Consider the following 25,530-nt stretch of genomic DNA (forward strand, 5'->3'; position numbering starts at 1 on the left):
CTCTCCACTCCTTTTGATTATAATCATAAACTCTTGAAGGAATCCGGTACCATTTTAACGGACAACACTACTTACAGATAACTCATCGGCCAACTCCTTTACCTCACAAACACTAGACCCCATCTCTTATGCTGTGGGACGTTTGAGCCAGTTTTTGAACTGTGCAACCACTTCTCGCTTAGAAGCTATTTTAAGCGTACCTAATATTTAAAGGGCAGGCCTGCAACTAGTCTATTCTTCTCCTCTACTTCTAATCTGCATCTCACCGGATTTGTCAATGCTGACTGGGCTACCTATGCCGATACTGATCGTTCTGTTTTTGGTTATTGCTTCATGCTTAGAAACTCTCTCGTTAGCTGGAAGAGTAAGAAGCAAACCACAGTATTGATTAGGAAAGAGCTGCTAAGAGGGATGATTCGCCCTTAGCCCCTGTCTAAAACCTAGCAAATAGACCGTTGTAAACCAAGTGAACTAGAGCGAACCGGAGAAGCAAGCAAATAAATAGCGGCCTCTCATCCACCTCTAGTAGTTAAAGGAAAGTATTTCGATATTTGATCTGCCGATTCAGGAGCGATTAAAGCGAATACAATAAAAGAATACAAGGCCCATGAAAAGCATCTCGACTGCTTCAAAAATAAGGCCTCTCCTCTGTAGAAGTTAAATATAGGTCTCTTCTTGCTGTTGCCACTTGTGAAACTAGTTGGTTATCTTTCTTAATAGATTTCATTGGTTTGCTGCTTCAAAAGTTTATCACTCTATTCTGTGACAACTAGTCAGCCATTCACATTGCCAATAATCCCATCTTTCATGAAAGAATCAAACACATTGAAGTGGACTGCCACATTGTTCGTGAAAAGTATTTGTCTAGTCTCATTCATCTTATGCCAGTTCGTTCCAAAGACTAGCTAATTTTTTTTACCAAAAGCTCTGCTACCAGGTCCTTTTCTTACTAATGTTTCTAAGTTAGGATTGTTAGATTTATACAATTCTAGCTTGCAGGGGATGTTACCTAGATCATTTTTTATCAATAGTAGATATAGACTTATTTGTTATAATTTTTTTTAGTGGGACATAAGAAGTACATTATATAAAGTGTAATAACACAATAGATATTTTTTAAGGAATTTTTCATTCTCTTTAATAATGAGAAAAAATTATTTTTCTCCCTCTCTTAATCCCTTCGGTAGTGTTTGTTTTGAGATACTGAGACAGAGATGGGGAGACTGAGACTCAGTATCATGTTCGTTGGTTTAGAGACTGGTACTAAAATTTTTGTCTCAGTCCCTAAAATTTCAGTATTTCAGTACCTCTAACAAGTGGGGACACAGGGGACTAAAGTTTTTAGAGATAGAGACTGAAACTTTGATAACATTTTATACCTAAAATACCTTCATTTCAATTAATTAATTCCAATTTTACCCTTTGTATAAATTAAATTAGAATTTCATTCTTATTTCAATTTCTGTCTCCCACTTTTCACCAAACAGAGATTTATTTCAATCTCTGTCTCTTAGTCTCTGTCTCTCGGTCTCTGTCTTTCCGTCTCTGTCTCTACCAAATGCTACCTTCTAGTTCATCAAACCATCAACATTACAGTTTCAGCAGTTTAGGACATGAAATTTTCTTCACCTTTTGATAGTGTTTTACTATCATATTTGAAACCAATATGATGTGTGCTTGGCAAATTAGTAAGGTTTGCTTCCTCCAAACACATACTTTTATCTGTAATTGACAGAGCAAGATCATGGACTAGATCATGCATTTTGAAATAAACCTCTCCTAAACAGTCATCGATCTCAACATCTTGAAAAAATTATTTTTGGCACAATTCGTTCCAATTTATGTTGCCAACCTCCTCTGCATCCAAGTTTGCCCGAGGTGAAATAAGACTGTTGGCCATCCAAAGATGAATCAACTCTTGTTCACTGATTCTTGTATCTTTGGGAAATATGGCACAGAAAGCAAAGCACTGCTTCAATGTTGGTGTCAGGTGTAAGTAGCTCAACCTCAATGCAGGCAAAATATGATTTTCATTCGGTAAAGTCCATAGGCTACTTTCCTTAACCTCAAGCCATTCATTTCTGGTATTTTTGGAGCGCCTCAGACCTCCTAATGCTTTTGCTGCAAGAGGCGATCCCCCACACTTGCTCACTATCTCCTTGCCGATTTTCACAAGCTCTTCATCCTCCTCTTTGTCATCTCTAAATGCACGCTGTTTGAACAATGACCAACAATCATCTTCAGATAGGCCTGACAAATCATGAGTTTGGTATGCACCCATGATTGTTGCAACATCTTTATCACAACTGGACACCAAAACAGAGGCACCTTTGGATCCGCAACAAAAACAGATTTCAATTGATCCTATTTGTCTTCGTTTAGTCCGAACTCCAATTGTTGGTTTTTAACCCACACATCATCTAAAACCAATAAGAACTTTTTACCCTGAAGCAATCCTTTCACTTTTTCTTCCATCACAGGTAGCTCCAAAACTTTGCACTCATTCTTTGTGATAGATTGTACAATGGAACACAAAATCCTTCTGACATTGAAAGTCTCAGAAATACAAAGCCAAATCTTCAGGTTAAAATGGCTACTTACTCGTTCATCATGGTAGACCAACTGAGCAAGTGTTGTTTTCCCAAGACCACCTAAGCCAACGATGGGATAGACAGAAAGGAACTCAGAGTTTCGTGTCCGGCTAAGAAGAAACTCCACAACCTTCTCTTTAGCTGCATCTCGTCCAAGTACTTGAGGACTAACAATAGTTGGGCTTGTTTGGCGCCATTCAGCTACTTCAGTTGGCCTCTCCCTGACTCCTTCCCTTAGAAGAAACTTGTTCTTATCTTCAGCAATTTGATCCAATCTCCGTACGATCTCATTCAGCTCATGTCCAACCTTGCGGCGAAGCATGATGTTGTTCGGTTTGAAAGATGATAACCACCCATGTTGAGAGGATTTCGTAGGCAACTGATCAAGGACGTCATCCAGCAGGTACACAGCATCTTTAAGTTGTTGGAGCCAAATCTTGATAGGGGGTTAGACCATTGTTTCTCCTCAGCATCATCAAGAACAACTTTTGATGAGTGCCAAAGTTCGTGACAGGTCTTCAGTCTTTTGCTTGATCTCAGAGAAGGCTGCGAATTCTCTCTGGACCAAAGGGATCACTTTCTCCAGCACAATCCCAAGCAAGGACTCAGCCATTTTCAGAAATGCAACAAATGAAAAAAGAAAGAAAGAATGGTTTTGCTTTGATGAGTGCAAATGGCTGTAGGAAAGAAATGAATTAATTGTGAATAGAAACTGTCTTGTAATGCAAAATACAGTCAGTGTTGAAAGAAAACTCCAACAAAAGTTAGTGGATCATCTTTTAATTTCTACCAGCTATTCTTACTCGTGTACTTTATTGTTAAGTTTAAGTTGATTTTGGGTTATACAAATGATGACAAACATTTATTGGGATAAAGCCCAAATGTGTTTAATTGTGTGTTTTAGTGATGCAGGCCCATTATCCTTTTCTCAGCCCAACAATGTTGCTTAAGTATTCATTGAGTGCTTCAAATCAATGCACAAGCCCAAGGCACTTAATAAGCACCGTTCAGCAAAAACTAGAAGGCTATGCATTTGCTAAAGTGAAAAATGGGCATCTGTCTTCATCATGGAGAAAGGAGGACATCTGGAACAAAAAGAAAAACACAACAAGGACAGCTGTGGCTCTAGCAAAGCAACAAAACATAAGGACATCAGCAAATCAAAAATGCAGAAGATCACAAGTAAAGTTTGGAAGAGCAAAACAAAAACTCAGAGCTATGGACAGCAGTTGGAATGGCTCAAATATGGAAATACTTTGCATGCCAAGGAAGACAACAACTCCAAGGACAACAGAGGTTGGTGGATCAGACCCTCCAACAAGCAGCGTTAGTGGAGCAGGATGGAAAAAAGGAATGCATGCCATAGGAGACAACTCCAACGGGTTGATGGTACAAAGAAATTGGAAGAGGCAAGGAAGAACAAAGTGGTAGAGCAAGCTGATTCTATAAAGGAAGCCTCACTCTACCATTTGAAGTCAAGGAAGAGAGCACACACATTCAGAGCATCATCTCTAACACAGAGCTGAAATCTCTTTCTTCTACTCAAGCTTAATTCTGATTTTTTGTTATGGCTGTCTTGTGTTATTTTCTGTTTTGAAAAGGCAATTATGTGAGGTTCAAAAGCCAAGAGAGAAAAGGAAAGAGTGATGCAAAATAGCCACTATTTTCTTTATGTAATTTGGGTATCTGAACTAGGATTAGTTCCCCTTGCCAAGTTGGGTTAGCACTTGGTGAGAACTGAATCTGTGAAGATTCCCCTTCCAAGTTGGGATAGCACTTTGGGGTAGCTAAGCTTTGGTTAAGAAAGTTTAGGGGTTGATACTAGTTGAATTAGGGAAAAATTCAATAGTATTGGTGTATGTAACCTGAGAATTATAGTGAAAATTCCACCATGGTTTATGGTGGAGACTGGACGTAGGATTCATGGCACCAAGAATCCGAACCAAGATACATGCTGGCCTCTTTCTCCTCTTCTCTGCTCTTTTAATGTTCTGTGTATGAGACTATTTTAAATAATCTCCTGCAACTCGTGCAACAGCTTAAACAGAGCTTGAAATTTTAAGTTTAAAGGAAACTTGATTCAACCCCCCTTCTCAAGTTCAACCAGAACCATCAATTGGTATCCAGAGCAAGGTCTCAAGAAGGCAAGCTTCACAGCTTGGAGTAAAGATCCATGGCCAATAACATGAATCCCAACATCGTGACTTTCACTCTCACTGAAGGGCAGTCCAACAACAGACCTCCCTACTTCAATGGCAGCAACTACTCTTACTGGAAAGAGAGAATGAGAATCTTCGTGCAGTCGATCGACTACAACATCTGGAAGATCATTCTCAATGGTCCAGACGTTCCCACCAAACAGAATGCTGATGAAGGAGTTGTGGCAAAGGAGGACAGCGAATGGACAGATGAAGAAAAGAAGAAGGTTGAACTCAATGCCAAGGCAATCAACCTGATGCACTGTGCAATCAGCTTTGAAGAGTTCAGAAAAGTGTCAAGGTGCAAAACGGCTAAAGAAATCTGGGATAAGCTCAGACTCACTCATGAAGGCACTAAGCAAGTGAGGGAGACCAGAATTGACATGCTGATGAAGGAGTATGAAATGTTCAGTATGAAGGAAGATGAGAGCATCGATCAAATGTTCGAAAGGTTCTCAATAATCATCAACAATCTGGACGCTATGGGAAGAAACTACTCTGAAGAAACCTTGGTAAGGAAGATTCTGAGGAGTCTTACCAAGAAATGGGAAGTGAAAAGCACAGCCATCTCTGAAAAGAATGATTTGATCAAAATCACCTATGATGAGCTGAGAGGCAAGCTGCTGGCTTACGAAACCACTCACATGTTCCAAGACAAAGATGACAAAAAGAAAAGTATAGCACTAAAATCTAGAATGACAGCCCAAGGAGAAGAATCTGATGACAGTTTCTCAGATGAAGAAATGGTGCTCTTTGCAAGAAAAATGAGAAGACTACTGAGATACAAAAACAAAGGCAAAGGAAGCTCTTCATCCAAAGATGTCAAGAAAGATCAAGTCAAGTTCACATGCCATCACTGCAAGGAACCTGGTCACTTCAAGTCAGATTGCCCTCAACTTAAAAAGGGCGAAAAATCAAAGAAAGACAAAAAGAAGGTGATGATGGCAACATGGGAGGACTTGGAGAACGACACCAGCTCAGAGAGCTCAGATCAAGAAGCTCAACTATGTCTGATGGCAGATCATAATGATGAAGATGAGGTAGATCTCTCTGACTTATCTATTGATGAACTGCACTACATTATCAAAGACATTTCTGTGAACTCTAAGAAACTCTTGGATAAGTATGCTAAATGTAAGAAAGAAAATGAAGCTTTGAGGACAGAAAATGATCTTCTTTTGAAAAAGGTTAAGGCAAATGAAACTAGTAATGAAAAGTTTTTAAAAGAAGAAAACATTGCCTTGCAAGCTGAATTAGAAAAATACAAACTCAAGCATGAAGTTACTGCTTCCACTGATTTGATTTCTGAAAACAAAAAGCTGAATGAACAAATAAAAAATTTGAATGAAGACTTAGCAAAGTTTGTTCAAGGTTCTCAAAATCTGAACAAACTACTTGCTAGTCAAAGGTTTGGATCTGAAAAATCTGGACTTGGATTCATAGAGGAAAACAAGGCTGTTTTCAAACAAAACTTTAAAAAATCTGAAGCCTCCTCTTCCAAGCTTTTCAAACCAAAAGGATTCAACAAACCTCAAAAATCAGTAAGCAAGAATCATTGCTACAAGTGCAACAGAAATGGTCATGATCCTCCTCAATGTTTCATCTTTCTTAAGTCTTTTGGTAATGATAGTAAATTATATAAAGTTATTCATGATTATAATGCTCTTGGGCAACCAAGAAGATTTCACATCAAAGGATCCAAATGGATTTGGATACCTAAGGTTAGTTGAAGAACATGCAGGTTTGCCTTGCATCCAAGAAGAAAATGGACATGTGGTATCTTGATAGTGGATGTTCAAGGCATATGACCGGAAGGGATACTTTCTTCATTAAACTCAACAAGTATAATGGAGGATTTGTCACTTTTGGAGATAATAGTAAAGGTAAAATTATTGCCATTGGTAAGGTTGGCAAAGATTTTTCAACTTGCATTGATAGTGTCTTTTTAGTTGATGGGTTAAAGCATAATCTATTGAGCATAAGTCAATTGTGTGATCTTGGATATGCTGTAACCTTTAGAAAATCTGATTGTAGAGTCATAAATGAGAAAACAGGGGCTGTTTTATTTGTTGCCAAAAGAAGTAACAATGTTTATGGTATCACTCTAGATGATCTAAAAGTTCAAAATGTAACTTGTTTCTCTTCAATGGAATCTGAAAAATGGATGTGGCATAAGAGGTTAGGACATGCTAGCATGTTCCAAATCTCTAAGCTTGTAAAGAGAAGCTTAGTTAGAGGTCTTCCTAATATAAAATTTGACAAGGATATCACTTGTGATGCTTGTCAAATGGGTAAACAAATTAAAACCTCTTTCAAACCCAAGGAAGATGTCTCTACTAAGAAACCATTGGAGTTGTTACATCTTGATCTGTTTGGACCAACTAGGACTCAAAGTCTTGGAGGAAAGAGTTATGGCATGGTAATTGTGGATGACTATACTAGATTTGGCTGGGTGTTCTTTCTTGCTCATAAACATGAGGCTTTTTCAGTTTTTGAGAAATTCAGCAAAAAGGTTCAAAATGAAAAAGGTTTAAAAATTGTTTCAATTAGAAGTGACCATGGTAAAGAATTTGAAAATCAATTTTTTGGATCTTTTTGTGATGAACAAGGCATATCACATAACTTCTCTTGTCCAAGAACACCTCAACAAAATGGTATTGTGGAAAGAAGAAATAGAAGTTTACAAGAAATGGCTAGAGCTATGTTATGTGAATATGAAATTCCCAAGTTCTTGTGGGCTGAAGCTGTGAATACAGCTTGCTATGTTCTAAATAGAACCATCATTAGGAAGTTTTTGAAGAAAACCCCATATGAACTTTGGAAAGGGCATCCTCCCAATCTTAGTTATTTTCATGTGTTTGGCTGTAAGTGTTTCATTCTAAATATCAAAGAAAATTTAGGAAAATTTGATCCTAAAACACATGAAAGGATTTTTCTTGGTTACTCCACAAATAGCAAGGCCTATAGAGTTTATAACAAGAACTCCAAAACTGTTGAGGAAACCATGCATGTCACTTTCTGTGAGACTAACATTGTTCCTAGTGTTTGCATAGATGATAGTCCAGGTTTCGAAGCTGAACTACCCAAGAATGATGAGCCAGTTCAACAAAATTCAAGTTCTCAGGAAGCTGCACCTACTAGCAACGAAAATTCTAATTCTGCAAGAGACAATTTGGAATTATCCCCTGTTGCTGCAGAAAATACTGATGCAGAGGCCATTGTTGATCAAGAGGAACCTGAATCCTCACACCAGTCAAAAAGACCAAGAGAATGGAGGTTTCTGAAAAACTATCCTGAAGAGTTCATAATAGGAAATCCATCCACTGGCAGGACTACCCGTTCATCTTTGAAAAGAGCCGAATCCAACAACATTGCTCTCTTATCAAAGATTGAACCACAAAACATCCAAGAAGCTCTTGCTGATCCTTCATGGGTGCTAGCTATGAAGGAAGAATTGCTGCAATTTGAGAAGAACCAGGTCTGGTCATTAGTGCCTTATCCAAATGGAAAGAAAGTCACTGGCACTAAGTGGATTTTCAGAAACAAACTGGGTGAAGATGGATCCATAGTCCGAAACAAAGCTAGATTGGTCGCTCAAGGATATGATCAAGAGGAAGGGATTGATTTCGATGAATCCTTTGCACCTATAGCTCGAATGGAAGCCATCAGATTGCTCCTTGCATATGCTGCTCATTGTGGCTTCAAGTTGTTCCAAATGGACGTAAAGTGTGCTTTTCTCAATGGCATAATAGATAGAGAGGTTTATGTGGCTCAACCACCTAGGTTTGAAAACAAATCTTTTCCTGACCATGTTTTCAAACTAGCTAAGGCCTTATATGGTTTGAGACAAGCTCCTAGAGCTTGGTATGAGAGGCTTAGCTCATTTTTGTTGAAAAATAATTTTCAAAGAGGAGCCACTGACACCACTTTATTTATTAGGAACTATCATGATCATTTTATTCTTGTGCAAGTTTATGTTGATGATATTATATTTGGTTCGGCTAATGAGGATTTGTGTGGAGATTTTGCTAAGCTTATGACCAATGAATTTGATATGAGCATGATGGGAGAACTCAATTTCTTCCTAGGCTTGCAAATCAAGCAAACTGCAGAAGGCATATTCATCCATCAAGAAAAATATGCAAAAGAACTTGTCAAGAAGTTTGGGCTGGACTGTGCTAAGCCTATGGGAACCCCCATGCATCCTAACATCAAGCTTGATAAGGATGAACATGGTAGAGATGTTGATGAGACACGTTACAGAGGGATGATTGGATCCCTAATGTATCTAACCTCCTCAAGGCCTGATATCATCCAAAGTGTTGGAGTCTGCTCAAGGTTTCAATCAAAGCCTAAGGAGTCACATCTCTCTGCTGTCAAGAGAATCATTCGATATGTACTTGGTACCACTAATTATGGGTTATGGTTTCCTAAGACTGATTCTTTTCAATTAGTGGGTTTCTGTGATGCAGATTTTGTTGGGGATAGGACTGATAGAAGAAGCACAAGTGGCATGTGCTGCTTTCTTGGGAAATCTCTCATTGTTTGGTCTAGCAAAAAGCAAGCTACGGTAGCACTGTCAACAGCCGAAGCTGAGTATATTGCAGCCTCCTCTTGTTGTTCTCAATTATTATGGCTGAAAACTCAACTAGCTGACTATAAATTGAATGTCTCAAATATTCCATTATTTTGTGACAACATGAGTGCTATCAATATTTCCAAAAACCCTATTTTTCACTCTAGAACAAAGCACATTGAAGTTCGTTTTCATTCTATAAGAGAACATGTGCAAAATGGAAATTTAGATATTCAGTTTGTTAATTCTGAGGGTCAGCTAGCTGATATATTCACCAAACCATTGATAGAGGAGAGGTTCTGCAAGTTAAGAACTGAACTGGGCATTCTAACTTCATATCTGTTTTCTTAATATTTCTGATAATGAGATCTTTTGTGTTTTATCTCTTGAATCGCGGTGAGATTTTTTGGCAGATGATGAGTTAACTTCATTAAGTCACTATGAAGTTACTGGATTCACACCTGACCATAATAAATGATGGACCTCAAGTGCTGGAGCAGTTCACGACATCTGGGCTTTCTTTATTGAAACCATTTGGCCCATTTCAGCCTTGCTCTCTTAATGTTTTACCAACTGCATTTCATTTTTTAAATTGGGCCCCTTCAAATTTTTTTCACATCATTTCTTCAAATAGGTTTTCAATTTTTGTCTGTTCTACTTTCTTTAGGCATCTTTTGATTTTTTTTGTTTCTCTCTCCTGGTATCAATGTACAAAGGTTACAGCTGTAACTTTCAATGATTTTCAAAACATTTTAAAGTTTTCATTTTTACCTACTTCCAAGATGCAGCCTTTACTCTTCTCTCTAAAACTCCTATTTCTTTTGCTTACTTGCTTGTGAGACATATGCATGCTTGTGTTAGTACCAAAAATGCTTTACCTTATGCCATGCTTCTTACAAAAATTTTTCAATATTACAACATTGATTTTGGGGCTGAAATTGCAAAAGATTGTAACTCATATATTTAAGGGGGTGGTGCAGTAAAGAAAACAACTTCCAGGCATCGCCGAACTGATGACAGCACCGATGTTCCCTCTGTTGATGAGGATCCTCTGATTCTCCTTTCCACCTCCACCCCAATCAAGGTCATGATATGCACTCTGAAGAACGTACTTAAGGAGTTCATCAATCTGACTGACCTTCTTCTCACTCATGGTGCCGAGCGCAAAAGGAACCAGGTTATGGAGGAAAATGCTTTAAAGAAGACCAAGGGGAGAATTCGGATTCTGAGGGATTTTGTGGAGGATGTTGAGGTTGGCCTCATCACATCTGACAATGAGGGGGAGGACGATAGAACCTCTGATGAATCCAACTCTGATGCCTAGCTCTTGTTATCTCATATGCGGATATGACCTGTTTTCGTTTTGCACTTGTTTATTTTACTTTCTTTTGGATGACTGTAACAGACTTAAACCACTCTGCTACTTGAACTATATGCACTAGCCACTAACAAATTTTGTGCAGGTTTTTCTTTTCATCCCTTGATGACAAAAGGGAGAGAAAAGAAAAGGAATGTTAGTTTTGGCTTAGGGATTAGTAGTAATAGTTAAGAACAATATTTTGATTTATCCTGTGTTGTGCTTAGTGTTAATTGTTCTGTGCTTTCATTACTGTGATATATTGTTTGGAAATATTGGTCTTGGCTGTTTTTAAGTTTTGCCCAGGTTAAGATGTAAAGCCATGATTAAGGGGGAGAGAACTGCTAACATTGAGGGGGAGTACTATACACCTTGGATGGTCATCAAAGGGAAGTGCTCTCAACTCATTTAAATCTATGTTAAATTTTAATTTCCATCCTTTTATCATGTTTGTCATCAAGGGGGAGATTGTTAAGTTTAAGTTGATTTTGGGTTATACAAATGATGACAAACATTTATTGGGATAAAGCCCAAATGTGTTTAATTGTGTGTTTTAGTGATGCAGGCCCATTATCCTTTTCTCAGCCCAACAATGTTGCTTAAGTATTCATTGAGTGCTTCAAATCAATGCACAAGCCCAAGGCACTTAATAAGACCGTTCAGCAAAAACTAGAAGGCTATGTATTTGCTAAAGTGAAAAATGGGCATCTGTCTTCATCATGGAGAAAGGAGGACAGCTGGAACAAAAAGAAAAACACAACAAGGACAGCTGTGGCTCTAGCAAAGCAACAAAACATAAGGACATCAGCAAATCAAAAATGCAGAAGATCACAAGTAAAGTTTGGAAGAGCAAAACAAAAACTCAGAGCTATGGACAGCAGTTGGAATGGCTCAAATATGGAAATACTTTGCATGCCAAGGAAGACAACAACTCCAAGGACAACAGAGGTTGGTGGATCAGACCCTCCAACAAGCAGCGTTAGTGGAGCAGGATGGAAAAAAGGAATGCATGCCATAGGAGACAACTCCAACGGGTTGATGGTACGAAGAAATTGGAAGAGGCAAGGAAGAACAAAGTGGTAGAGCAAGCTGATTCTATAAAGGAAGCCTCACTCCACCATTTGAAGTCAAGGAAGAGAGCACACACATTCAGAGCATCATCTCTAAAACAGAGCTGAAATCTCTTTCTTCTACTCAAGCTTAATTCTGATTTTTTGTTATGGCTGTCTTGTGTTATTTTCTATTTTGAAAAGGCAATTATGTGAGGTTCAAAAGCCAAGAGAGAAAAGGCAAGAGTGATGCAAAATAGCCACTGTTTTCTTTATGTAATTTGGGTATCTGAACTAGGATTAGTTCCCCTTGCCAAGTTGGGTTAGCACTTGGTGAGAATTGAATCTATGAAGATTCCCCTTCCAAGTTGGGATAGCACTTTGGGGTAGCTAAGCTTTGGTTAAGAAAGCTTAGGGGTTGATACTAGTTGAATTAGGAAAAAATTCAATAGTATTGGTGTATGTAACCTGAGAATTATAGTGAAAATTCTACCATGGTTTGTGGTGGAGACTGGACGTAGGATTCATGGCACCAAGAATCCGAACCAGGATACATGCTGGCCTCTTTCTCCTCTTCTCTGCTCTTTTAATGTTCTGTGTATGAGACTATTTTAAATAATCTTCTGCAACTCGTACAACAGCTTAAACAGAGCTTGCAATTTTAAGTTTAAAGGAAACTTGATTCAACCCCCTTCTCAAGTTCAACTAGAACCATCATTTATCAAAAGAGATATTTTCACAATACTTTGCCTACAATTATTGTCCTCGTGCCCAGACAAGAGAAAGAAATTATTGTCTTTGTGATGGCCTTTTTGTGTTACCTTAATTTGTCTCAAATCAATAATTTCCACAGTATTGTTGCCTTTTTTTTTTTCTTTTGGAGGTCCCTTCTAGTTCTATAGGGATAAGAACATTTCAATCATTACTAGAAAACGATAAGAATTGAACCTTTTAGGCTGAATTAGAATTGAATCTTAGTTCCATTTTATGTTAATACTTATGTAAGAAGTGTAAAATTAGACAAAGTTAATTTATACGTAACTAATTTTAGTGGAAACTATTACATTTGGTAGTTTCATTGGAAATCATTTTCTCTCTATGAAATGATAGCTTTTTTTTCTTTTTCTTTCTTTGTTTCTTTTTTTTATAAAGAGTATATATATTCCACTTTTGGTAATATTCAAGGGTGATACTAAATACACGTCTTATATGATTAGGGACAAATTTTTATATTGATTGACAAAATTACTTTTAATTTATTATTGAATTAAGATCAACTATGCATGGTTACACTCAATTAGGAGTACTTTTGTCCATTAACCATAAAAAATGTGTCCCTAACAGTTTAAAGTGTATCCTGGAATCTAGTGAAAAATTTCACCTCTAATCCTTTGTTGATCACATGGCTGAAAGGTGAGAATAAATACATTTGGGAGATGAATTTTGCTAAAAACAGGTTTATGAATTTGATAAAAAGCTAGAAGACATCAAATTTTTTTTTTGGTAAGTAGAATACATCAACTTATCTCGAACAAATGTGTCCCTAACAAACAAGTGACAAGAACCAGTGTGGTTTACTGCTTCAAAGAATAGAATCAAAATCAAAATTCGATAAATCCGCCACAAAAGTTAAAGTACGTAGTTTTCTCACATTAGCCACGCCTCCTAGAATCAAGAATAATCCACCAAGTTAGAGCATTTATTCCTCCAAATATTCTAGCATGTGAAATTGTTTTTATTTATGACCTTGTTTAATTGACTTAATTAATGTTGCTAGAGATTGCATTATGGGTTAATGTTCAAATTGGTCCTTTTACAATATTGACTATCATTTAAAAGAACTAAATGGAACAATCCCATATTTTAATCGTTTTCATCTTATACTAGTTGAACTAATTCGAAAGAGTCTGAATTGCCAAAACAATTCACATATGGCACACTCATCTTGTTAAAACTGCTAATAATGGGCATACATTCTTGTTGATCAATCAAAAGGTCAAGGGCATAGAGCAAAATCATTACTTAGGACACACAAAAATAAAAAAGATAACCATTTTTAGAGTTAAAAGTTTTAGCAGTTATTCAAGAGAACAATTTTGGGAATCAAAATTCATTTGATGGTTTGGCCAAAAAAAAGCCTTGACAATCTTACTTATTAGCAATGCACATTAAAATCATGCCTCGGCCAATTTCATGGCGAAGATATCCTCTTTTGAAACCTGTATTGTGATTGTGACTGTGACCAATTGACCATAATCATTTAAACTCTGAATTTCTTTCTTATTGGCCTCAATACACAATAGAAGTCTCATTTGAATTGATTGATAGAAACTAATGGAAGGCAATTGCATTGTGATATGAGGCAATAAGAATAATTCTTTTGGAAAATCATAGACTTATTTCTGGAAATCAACTAAATATTCCTAGAGAACACAGGTAATTATCAATTGGTTAACTGGTATATATATATAATGAGTGCATACAGCACCACCATTAGATATATATAATTGAGTTTTCTCTCATCACCGTTCTACTGTTCCTTTCATAGTTAACTCTATAACAACAGGGATTGTTAAGAAATATTCCTTCCTAATTAGTCAATTTCATTTTCTGCCATTGCTGAAGACACGAATATCTTCAAGAGTCTTGACCAAAAGATCAATAATAAGCAGTGTACGAACCAAAAATCCTACAAGTCTTCATTGGGTGGAGGATACAAATCTAGTTTGGGAGTATGTGTAATCTTGTGCCAATCATCCCCTGTTTCTTCCTTACACCACTCTTCTAATGCTGGGCAGTATCTAATAGTCAAAACATTCCAGGGAAGTAAGGTGCTGTACACCTTGGATTTTTTTCTGATGTGTAAGAAGTGTAAAATTAGATCAAGTTAATTTATAGGTAACTAATTTTGGTGGAAATTATTAAGTTTGGTAGTTTCAATGGAAATAATTTTTCTCTATGAAATGATAGCTTTTTTTCTTTTTCTTTCTTTCTTTCTTTTTTTTTTTATAGAATATTCCACTTTTGGTAATATTAAGGGTGATACTAAATAGTAAATACACATCTTATATGATTAGGGACACATGTTTTATAGTTGATTGACAAAATTATATTACTTTTAATTTATTATTGAATCAAGATCAACTATGCATAGTTACACTTAATTAGGAGTACTTTTGTCCATTAACCATAAAATGAGTAAACCCTGGATTTGTTTGCCGTATAAGTTTGTTCCTCACTACTAGAATAATGAACATATTAGTCTTCTAATGAATTTTCAAGTTAAGAGTCTTATGAAATATTTGTAGCTGCATCAGAACTCGTGCAACAGGGTGGCCAATAAAAGTGTTAATAATAAATACATAACATTTCTTAAAGCTCAAGTTAAATCTAGTAATTTAGTAATCTACTATTAACAGAAAAACAAATTCCATCATATTAATAAGTTAAAGACTCGATATTAGTTAAAAGGGAGGGAGAATAATAATAGTTTGCTGGGACTAAGTGTAAACAAATTTACTTGAAAAATATTTTCTTTTCCTTTTATAGAACTTTTGACAGCATAACAAGTTAGTATTAACATGCATTATCAGCATTACTTTTTTCACTTATCGAACTAGTGTATTCATAGGTATAAATGTACTTTTTTATTTACTAAATACGTTCAATAATAAAATTCAATCGTTCTATTCTTCCTAATAAAAATTGAAGGATCACACCATGTTACATTCCACGCCATTGAGCTGTTTAATGCATGAAAGGAATGGCAACTGCAGTTTGGCGCAACTAATATTGTTAAGCTTGATTGTTTCCAGTTTGAACATCATGGTAACATTCATCATCATCCATGTACTGCACATAATTAGCTGAAACTATTTCAGGTTTCCTTAGACATGGGAGTTTACCAAGTTTTTGCTATTACAAATTTTAAGAGAAACTAAGTAGTTGAAAACTGAATTTGTTGCCACCCAACTTGGACATAACATACCTTTAATGTTCTCAGTTGTGATAATTTGTGAATTTCAAGGCACATACGAAATAGTGAATAACACTCACAAATAACAAGATGGCTTGAGACTAGAAAGTTTAATCATTTAGTCCAATTTGGATGTTCTTCTTTATTGTCTGAACAATTTGTTAGGAACTTCTAATGTTATCCTGGCTTGAAATGATTGAGAAAACAGAACATGAATCTTTAGGAGTGGCATCCATTTGTGTGTAAGGAGAATATAAATTTATTTTCATGCAAGCTTAAGAACACAACTTTATTACAACACTTCAACCTATATGCAGTTATGCATTGTTCTTTCTAAGTTATTGATATAGTTTTATGTTTTCATGCTTTTTTTGTATTGTTTGAAATTTTATAGAAGATTTCTCGTCGGGGATGACTAATTTCCAAGGCTACACTTGTTAACTCCATGTACATGCTAAGAATTGGCTTGATTTGTTACTGACTTAAAGAATGAACTAGAATGAGACCCGCGCATTGCGCGAAACGGTAAATTAATGATAGTATATAATAAATATTAAAAATTATTATATTTTGTAGAAATAAATTAAATATGTGTAAATTAAAATTAAATTTAAAAGGTGTTTTATTTAAAATAATTTATAGTACAAAAGATTTAAATGTTAGGAGTTGTACAAAGTGACATTTTTATTTGGTGGTTTGATTTTTACATTTATTTTAGTTGATGGACTTAGTCTTTTTATGTAGCGCTCATCTTCCTTTTACTTTATTGGTTGTTGTTGGAGTTGTTACTTTCTTCTTTCTGTCGTAGATTCTTGTGAAGGCATGTTCTTTATGAATTGTTGAGTTGGATGCACTTTTCTATTGTGTTGTTTGTTCCATATTTGCATATATATATGTTCTTCTTCCGAAGATATGCCTTGAATTTGTATGGTTTTTTTTTTTCTTAATCTCTTGATGGAGTGGTACTTCAATGTCATTACTTTTCTAGAGTGTCATTAGATTTGAAGCAATTGTGTCCAATAATTTTTTTGCTTCGCCATCAAATAGTACAAAAGTTATTGTAGCACTTTAATCTGAAACCTTTAATTGAATTCTAAATCTAAAATAAGTATTGAATTAGTAACTAATAATTTGATAGATAGAATTATGAAAAGTATATAGAGTTACTCTATTGTTGGATATTGTCACGGTTCCAAGTATATTGGTGTGGGGGCAAGCGCCTCACTAAAATTTGGAATTCTTTTGAGTAGTATATGATAATAATATTTATTTGCCCCGTTAGATTATAAATTTGACCCCACAATAATTTTTTATTCAACTTTTGGTACTTAATTGTCAATTTAAAAATTTTATATTAGATATTCGTTAGAATGATCAATTCTCAGATTTAAACGAAATTAGTGTTCTTTTTTAAAAATCAACTTAAAAGAATATTATTTATCTTCTTTTCAAATTAGCTTTAATTTTTGCGTAGCAATTATATTAATTGAAAGAACTTTTTTAACTATGAATATCAATAAGAATCGGCTTCTAATTATATTGGAAAGTGAATTTTTAAATAATTGTTTAGTAATATATATGGAAAGAGAGAAAGTTTGATAGTAGTGTTAAGAGAAAAATTACTTAATTTTTTAAAAATATAAAACCTAAAATAATAGAATTTTAAATTATATATTATTATTTAAATTACTATTTTAGTGTTTTAATTTGTATATTAGATATTTTGAAGATTAATCATATTTTACAATAACAAAATATAATCATAACAATAATCATGCTATATGTACATAAAAAATAATTATCTGTATATAATAAATATTAAAATATAAAATACACATTGAAAATAAGTTAAACAATATATGTATTTATACATAGATATATAGTGGTTAATAGATAATTTAATATTTAATTTTTTATATACATATATTATTTTAATTATAGAAATTATTTTCATGTTATATTATTTTGTCCCACTATCAAAATTTTTTGGATCCGTCACTGGATATTGTGGTGTTTGATTACATGTGCCACAAATGTAGTTGTTTTTTTTATATGCTTTTTTCGGACACTTTTTACATTCAACATAGTTTCATACAAATTTGTCATCAATTTCGTTTATAGTTGCTAAAATTGTTAAGATATTTTCCTATTCCAATATTCAATTTATGAATTCATTAGGTATACGGTATTTGAGTAAGTATGAATGTATGATGCATGTTGTGAGTTTTTATTTTTTCATACCTGATCATCATATTCTCGTTGCATGGCTATTAGATCTTGGATAGTTATTCGATTTTTAATCATTTTGCCTTGAAAGAATGATGCTCTATTGAATAAGTTTGAGATGTCTAATTCAGAAATAAATTTTTTGTGTTAAATTTGATGTTATTTGAAAGAATAGTGGTAAGAGACTTATATAAGTAGTTCAAATAGTATAGAATTTGAATACTTGTAACGTAAAATTTATTATAATTGATAATATTATTATGACATTTGTAATATGGATATTTATTACCTTTAGTAACTTATTTATAAAAATTAATAAATTAATTGTTGGGATTATAATTGTTTATAACGGTAAGATATAATAAATATAGGAATATGGATTCAATGTATTTGTACGTTACAAATTTATTGTATTGTATTTTTTAGTTTTCTTTTTTGTATATTTTATTTTTTGTTGATTTGGAAATAATAGTTGATTTGGCAAGATTTGAGTGGTTGATTCTAACATTTTGCCAAGTAAGCAATATTGCTAACATGGCTTTAGTAGAAGAAGAGAAATAGCTTCAAAGGAATGTGGGTAAACCTTATGTACCTACTTTTATATATTAAGAATAGATTGAACTATATATGAAGCATCAAGAATAGTATGGATAATTAGCGACTTATAATAGAAAAATTGAAATTAAAAATCATTGTTTTAGAGAACTGGAAGACTCAACATTGAGCTGATTGACTTGGAAATTGAGAAAATGATTTGCATTTGATCCTATCAGTTAAAATTATCTAACACTTTGTGTTTGGTATATATCCAGCTGACATAATTCTGTACAATCTTCTACAACTTATGCTACCACCAACACAGATTTTTAACAAATTGAAACACCAAATCATCAAATAAGCACATAGGAGTAATAGTTTCTGATAATAAAAAAACCATTTAGTGACAGATCAATCAAGGGCAATACAATAGATTTACTTGTAATTAAAACTTTCCCATTTCAATATTCTAACAGTCATGGAAAGGAATAAATGCGACAATCCTATGTTTTAGTCATTTTCATTTTCTGCCATTGTGAAATCAAAATATCTCATACTAGTTGAACCAATTTAAAAGGGCCAGAATTGCCAAAATAATCCACATCTCATCTTCACACAAGAAAAAAACTTCCAGTAGAGGTGATCGACCTGTCAAACAAAAGAAATCCGATCTCTACATGTTCCTATCCCCACATTATTAAGAATAACATTTACTACAAAATATTGAAACCATGCTGCTAATAGTTTGGTCGATTCCATGATGAAGGTATTAGTAGAAAATCTTTTTGACAAAAATTAATTGGCAGTCTATAACTAAGGACTTGTTTGGGTGAGCTTTTGAAAAAAGTTCTTTTTTTGAGTTATCTTTTTTTAAAAGATCTTATAGAAAAGTAAAAGTAATTTTATGTTTGGATATCTCATATAAAAAGGTCTTTTTATGTATCAATTATGTTTGGGTATAACAATATAAAAGTACTTTTTTGTTCATTTATTACACGAAAAACATCTTTTTTTAAGAAAAAAAGATCTTTTAAAAAAAGATGTAAATTACAGCTTCTCAAAAAAGATCTTTTTTTTATTTTATTAGTGCTTTTACTTTTACTACTAGAAATTTGCCAAACACGTTAAAAAATAAAAAAAGATCTTTTTTCATTGAAAAAAGATCTTTTTTAACAAAATAATGGCGCCCAAACATGCACTAAGTATACGGTAAAAATACAAATAAACAATCTTACAGGATCAGTCTGAGTCTGAACTAGGGGTGCACATGGGCCGGGTGAAGCCGGGTTTGATGTGATCCAGACCCGACCCAAAATATACACCGGGTCTATTTATTAGACTCGAACCCGACCCTAGACCCGATGAAACCAATACACTTTCGGGCCACAATTATATCGGGTGAAAACCGGGCCGTTAACATTACATTACGTTGATACCTTCTTGTAAGCTAGCATGTAAAAATATCTAAATTTTCAAGACTCCAACCATTATTTAACATAGTAAAATTCACTTAGAAAAATATAACAAGAACCAACCCTTCTTTAAAATTAAAGCATAACCACAATCAATACTAAAGCAAAACCACAATCAATACTAATATTGTCTAATAATACCAAATATTTAAATCAATACAAATAACATAATATTATGCATTAGTCTAAAGTCTTATGCATTCTAAACATAAAATATTAACTTATAGTCTTATAATGACTAATAACAAAAAATATTAAGGTTTACAATACTTAAATTCCACATAAGAATAGTCATGGTCCATCACTAATAACACAAAATATTAATTGTGTATGATGACCGGGCTACTGGGCCGACTTCGGGTGACCCGAGCTATGGCCCGGACCTGACCCGAAATAATGACCGGGTCTATTTTTGAGACCCTTACCCGGTCCTAAATCCGATGAAATCACACCAAATTAACCCCTAAAGTGTTCGGGACCGGGCCGGACCTTCGGGCCGGGCCGGGTCTGTGCACCCCTAGTCTGAACCTTTCAGGATTACACTGGGAATGTGTGCAATCTTGTGCCAGTCCTCCCCTGTTCCTTCAGAACATCGCTTCATCAATGCTGGGCAGAATTCCATAGTCAAGGATTGAAGTGAAGTAAGTTGGCTTACACCTTCAGGCAAGGATCTCAAACTCTCACACCTACTAATTGTCAAATGTCGAAGGGAAGACAAGCCTTCGAAACCCTGCTCTGGTAAACACTCCAGCTTACCACAGTGATCAATGCTTAGATGAGACAAAGCAGTGAGTTTTGTGATGTCAGATGGCAGTTCCTTCAATTCACTGAAATATGATATCTGCAGAGATGCAAGAGAAGTCATGCTGTTCATCGTTCCCTCCGGGAAGTACGAAACTTCACTTCCACGAAGATGAAGTTGGTTAAGACCATTGAGATTAGAGATTGACCTCAATAACTCATTCTTGCATTCCAAAACAAAGAGGTATGTAAGACGTGGAAGGCACGGCAATTGCAGTTTCGGGCACTTGTTGATCATCAACATGGAAAGAGAGGGGAACATGCCTGTTGTTTCCCGTTTCAACAACCGCTCCATGTTTGGTAAGAACAAAACTCTGAGTTCCTCCAAAGATGGGAATGGCTTTGCTTCAACACCGTCATAACTTTCATATTCATCAATGTACCGAACATAATCCATGGACCTTATCTCAAGTTTTCTAAGAAACGGGAGTCTCCCAAGTGAGGGAAGTTGTCTGCAGTTTTTGCATAGTAGAAGTTGCAAAGAAACTAAACTATTGAGAGCTGAACTGTTTCCCATCCAAGTTGGCAAATGTGATCCGCCATAGCCAATTATGTCCAACCGCTTGAGATTTGAGTGAGGTTGTAGAGCTTCAAGTACTTCTTCCCCAGCGACTGAATTGGTTTCACCACAATTGTCCCATGACAAGCTTAACTCTCGAAGATCATCTTTACCCTTCAAGTTGGCATCTTGAGCTTCACATACACCGCCAACATTTTCTAGGCCTTTGATGCTTAGCTTTCCTCCCAGATTCAAATGACATAACTCTGCCAAACTATGCCCTTTTTCAGATTTCACAATGTATACACTTAATGTTCTCAATTCACACAGTTTGTGAATGTCTGGACACATATGAGATAGTGAATCACAACCACTAAGGACAAGATGTCGGAGATTTTGTAAGCGAGTCAAGTTTTTCGGTAGACTATAAAGCTTCCCACAATTCATTAGTTTTAAGATTTCCAATTTACGCAAACTGTAAATAGAATCAGGAATGGTCTTAATATCTAGACCACAAAGCCCAAGATATCTCAAGTGGCTAAAATTCATGAGCGAAGGAAATTTGGAAAATCTGTAACACAAAACTCGAAGAGAACTGTTCTTGGAAGCCAATCATAGTTGTTTTGAAAATAACCATCCCATTTCAACTGATATAATGTCCTCAAGGAGTCAAGTTTCTCACATGCTCCCTTTTCTATTGGTGTTTCAGTTTGGCCACCACACTCAAAACCTATATGATGTGTGTTTCTTGGCAAGTCAATCAGGTTTGATTTCTCTAGAAACATACATTCTTGCTCTGCAATTGATTGAGCAAGATCATGGACTAGATCATGCATTTTGAAATAAATTTTACCTGACTCATCATTGATCTTGAAATCTTGAAAGAATGATTTATTATATAATTCATTCCAAATCATGTTACCAACCTCTTCTATATCCAAGTTTGCCCGAGAAGAAATAAAGTCATTAGCCATCCAAAGACGAATCAAATCTTGCTTTAGGATTTCTGTATCTTTGGGAAATATGGCACAGAAAGCAAAACACTGCTTCAATGTTGGCTTTGCTTTGACGAGTGGAGATGGCTTTAGTAAACAAATGAATTGTGGAGATTACATGTGCTTATGCGTTATGTCTTAATCAGTCATGACTCTTGACTCCTGAGTCAATGATGCAAAAACAGTGCCATCTTCAATGGAATATCCAAACTGATTTCAGCCACAGAATAATCCTTTTGGTATTTGGTTTGTAATTCTCGCAGATAACACTTTTTCATGAAGATTTCCATGAAAAATTGGCAAGAACCTATGGTGCTAAAACCATTACATTATTGAACACTGGGGACATGCAATTGAAAAATCCTCATGAGCTTTTCTTTGATTTGTATTAACCAGAAATGATTTTGAATTGAATTTCAGTTGCAAATTATATTAATACTTGAATTATAAGTAACAAATTTTAAGACCAAATCAGTATAATTATATACACAAATAAATAGATCGAATGACTCATTGAAAATTGCATTTTTGAAGGACTTTGAACCTGGGTAAGAAAAAAGGAGACCACTTTAATAAAGACACTAAAAATGTCTTTTTTTTTTTTAAACATTTATATGTGTCATGTTATTATTGGACATTTTTATTAAATTGGTTAATAATTTATTTGTTAATAAATCAGAACAAAATCGGTTTATTATAGCAATAATAATAAACCTAATTGTTTGCATTATAATTATTAGACCCGATTTGATCCGATCGAATTAGGCAATCTAAACCGAATATCTTTAAACTTTTTGATAAAAAGACAAATATATCCTGGATTTTTGTTTTGTGGACATTTAGATCCCTAAAAATTTTAAAATACAATTAAATGTCTAAAAAAATTGGATTTATTGTTATTATTATAAAAAAAATCGGTTTTATTCTAATTTGTTAAGAAATTTAAAATAACCGTTTCATTAATACGTCCAATATACGTTTTAAGCGCCTTTATCGAAGCATCCCCAAGAAAAAAAGCGCTCTGTTTTTGTTAGCTTGTATATTAGTTAACATGATAAAAATTCTTAAGTTATGAACAACTCAAATTTTTGGAGAAAAGCCAACCATATTCAAATAATCTATTATGTTATCAGTTTTAGAACATAATATTAAAATGGGCAGAACAAAATGTAATCACAACTAGCAAAGTAACCAACATGACTTTATTAAAATTGAAGTTAATCATTAAGCAAATAAGTTAATCGAAATCAGTTATCCTCGTTCTATTCTTCCTAATAAAAATTAGAAATTGAGCACAAGCACCACTTTTGCAGCATTTGTGTCCTATTGACTATTAATGAAAGACCTTATAAACCACTTGTAATTCAAAATTTTCATTCTAAAAAGCTAATTAGCACGAGAAAACATTCACCAAATTTTTTTTCTTAGTAATGGTTATTATCTTTCTTTCTTTCTTTCTTTGTTTCTTTCTTTCTTTCTTTCTAGAATCTTGTTGATTAATTCAAAATGTTACGGACCTAATACATGCACAAATCAAAGAAACACAGATTGAAACTATTAGCCATATTTGTCAACGACATGTGAATTTTCAAGTTAGAAGTTCTTATGAAAAATTTGTAGCAGCATCAGAACTCGTTCAGCAGATTGGCCAATAAAAGCCTTAATAATAAATACATAACATTTATTAAACCTCAAGCCAAATCTAGTAATCTACTATTAAGTATTAATAGAAAAACAAATTTCATCATATTAATAAGTTTAAGACTCGCTATTAGTTAAAAGGGAGAATAATAATATTTTTCTGGGAATAAATGTACACAAATTTACTTGAAAAATATTTTCTTTTAACTTTATAGAACTTATGGCATCATAACAAGTTAGTATTAACATGCATTATCAGCATTACTTTAACAGTTTTCACTTATTGAAACTAGCTTATTAATAGGCATAAATGTACTTTTTTTTATTAAATATGTTAATAGTAATAAAATAAATGGTCAAATTTATTCTTAAAAGATTATCCGTTCTCCGAATGATTCTTAAAATATTTTTTTAATTAAATACGTCTTTCAAAAGTTTTAAGTTAGTCATTTCATCATTTGCACTGCTTACGACATCAAAATTTATTGATGTAGCACGTTAAGTGACACCTTCCTAACCACAACGCACACTTGATAATACTAATTGGCCGCTAACATGATAAGTATTGATTATCATGAAAAATAACTAAAAATGGAACAATTCCATATTTTAATCATTTTCATTTTCTGCTATTGTGAAATTAAAACATCTTATACTAGTTGAACTAATTTAGAGGAGTCTGAAAGGCCACATATGGCACACTCATCTTGATAAAACTGAAACTAATAATGGCCAGCACCATTCATTTTTACATTCATATTGATCAATCAAAAGGTCAAGAGAATAACAGAGGCAAAAACATTACTTAGGACATACAAACATAAAGATAAAATAAAATAAATAACCATTTACAGATGTTAAAAGTTTTAGAAGAATCCATTCGATGGTTTGGCCAAAGAAAAGCCTTGACAAATCTAACTTGTTAGCAATGCAAATTGAAACCATGATTATGCCATCAATGCCTCGGCCAATTTAGAAACAAGCTGTGGTGAAGATAAAATAGATTAGGAAATACTGAATCCATGATTATGCCACTAATGTCTCGGCTAGTTCCAAGTCTTGACCAACTAAATCCCCATAATGGTTTTTGAGATTTACGGTTTTCGCCATTTTAGTATCTCAAATTCAAAATCACTATTCTGGTCCTTGAATCCAATTTTAAGCACCATATTGGTTCCTGGATTCTTTTTGGTATTGAGTCAACTAACGGAATGCTAAACTAGCTCTGACTTGCCACGTTAGACATATGACTAAATGACGTTTTTTGTTTTGGCACTTAAACAAGATAAAAACCAAATTATTTTGGAGAATAAGGAGAGATAAAACGGTTTGCACGTCATATAAACTCTTCTTCGTCTTTTCATTTTTGCCTTATATAACTACCAAAACGAAACAACGCCTTTTAGTCTTGTGTTTAGTGTGGCAAGTTAGAGCCAACTCAGCACTTTGTTTGCTAACTCAGTGCTATAAAGGGTTAGGAGTTGGATTTCGAGATTTGAAATTGAGAGACTAAAATGGTAAAATTGAACAGAGTAAATTTGAGGACCAGTTTGGAGATTTAGTTAGACAAAAAAGATACGATAAAATATAAGCAGTGTATGAACTAAAAATA

At 34.3% G+C, this 25,530-nt stretch overlaps 2 protein-coding genes across 2 annotated transcripts; both read right to left on the reverse strand.

The window, feature by feature from the left end:
- Window positions 1-1,813: 1,813 nt before the first annotated feature.
- On the reverse strand, window positions 1,814-2,281 carry LOC112777704 (putative disease resistance protein RGA3). The gene has a single exon (XM_072228181.1). The coding sequence runs from the start codon at window positions 2,279-2,281 to the stop codon at window positions 1,814-1,816; it is 468 nt and encodes a 155-aa protein (XP_072084282.1).
- Window positions 2,282-20,134: 17,853 nt separating this feature from the next.
- On the reverse strand, window positions 20,135-22,361 carry LOC112777705 (putative disease resistance protein RGA1). The gene has a single exon (XM_029295666.2). The coding sequence runs from the start codon at window positions 21,829-21,831 to the stop codon at window positions 20,500-20,502; it is 1,332 nt and encodes a 443-aa protein (XP_029151499.1). The 5' UTR covers window positions 21,832-22,361; the 3' UTR covers window positions 20,135-20,499.
- Window positions 22,362-25,530: the final 3,169 nt, after the last annotated feature.

The sequence above is a fragment of the Arachis hypogaea genome, chromosome 19 (genome assembly GCF_003086295.3).
Source record: "Arachis hypogaea cultivar Tifrunner chromosome 19, arahy.Tifrunner.gnm2.J5K5, whole genome shotgun sequence".
Taxonomy (NCBI): Eukaryota; Viridiplantae; Streptophyta; class Magnoliopsida; order Fabales; family Fabaceae; genus Arachis; species Arachis hypogaea.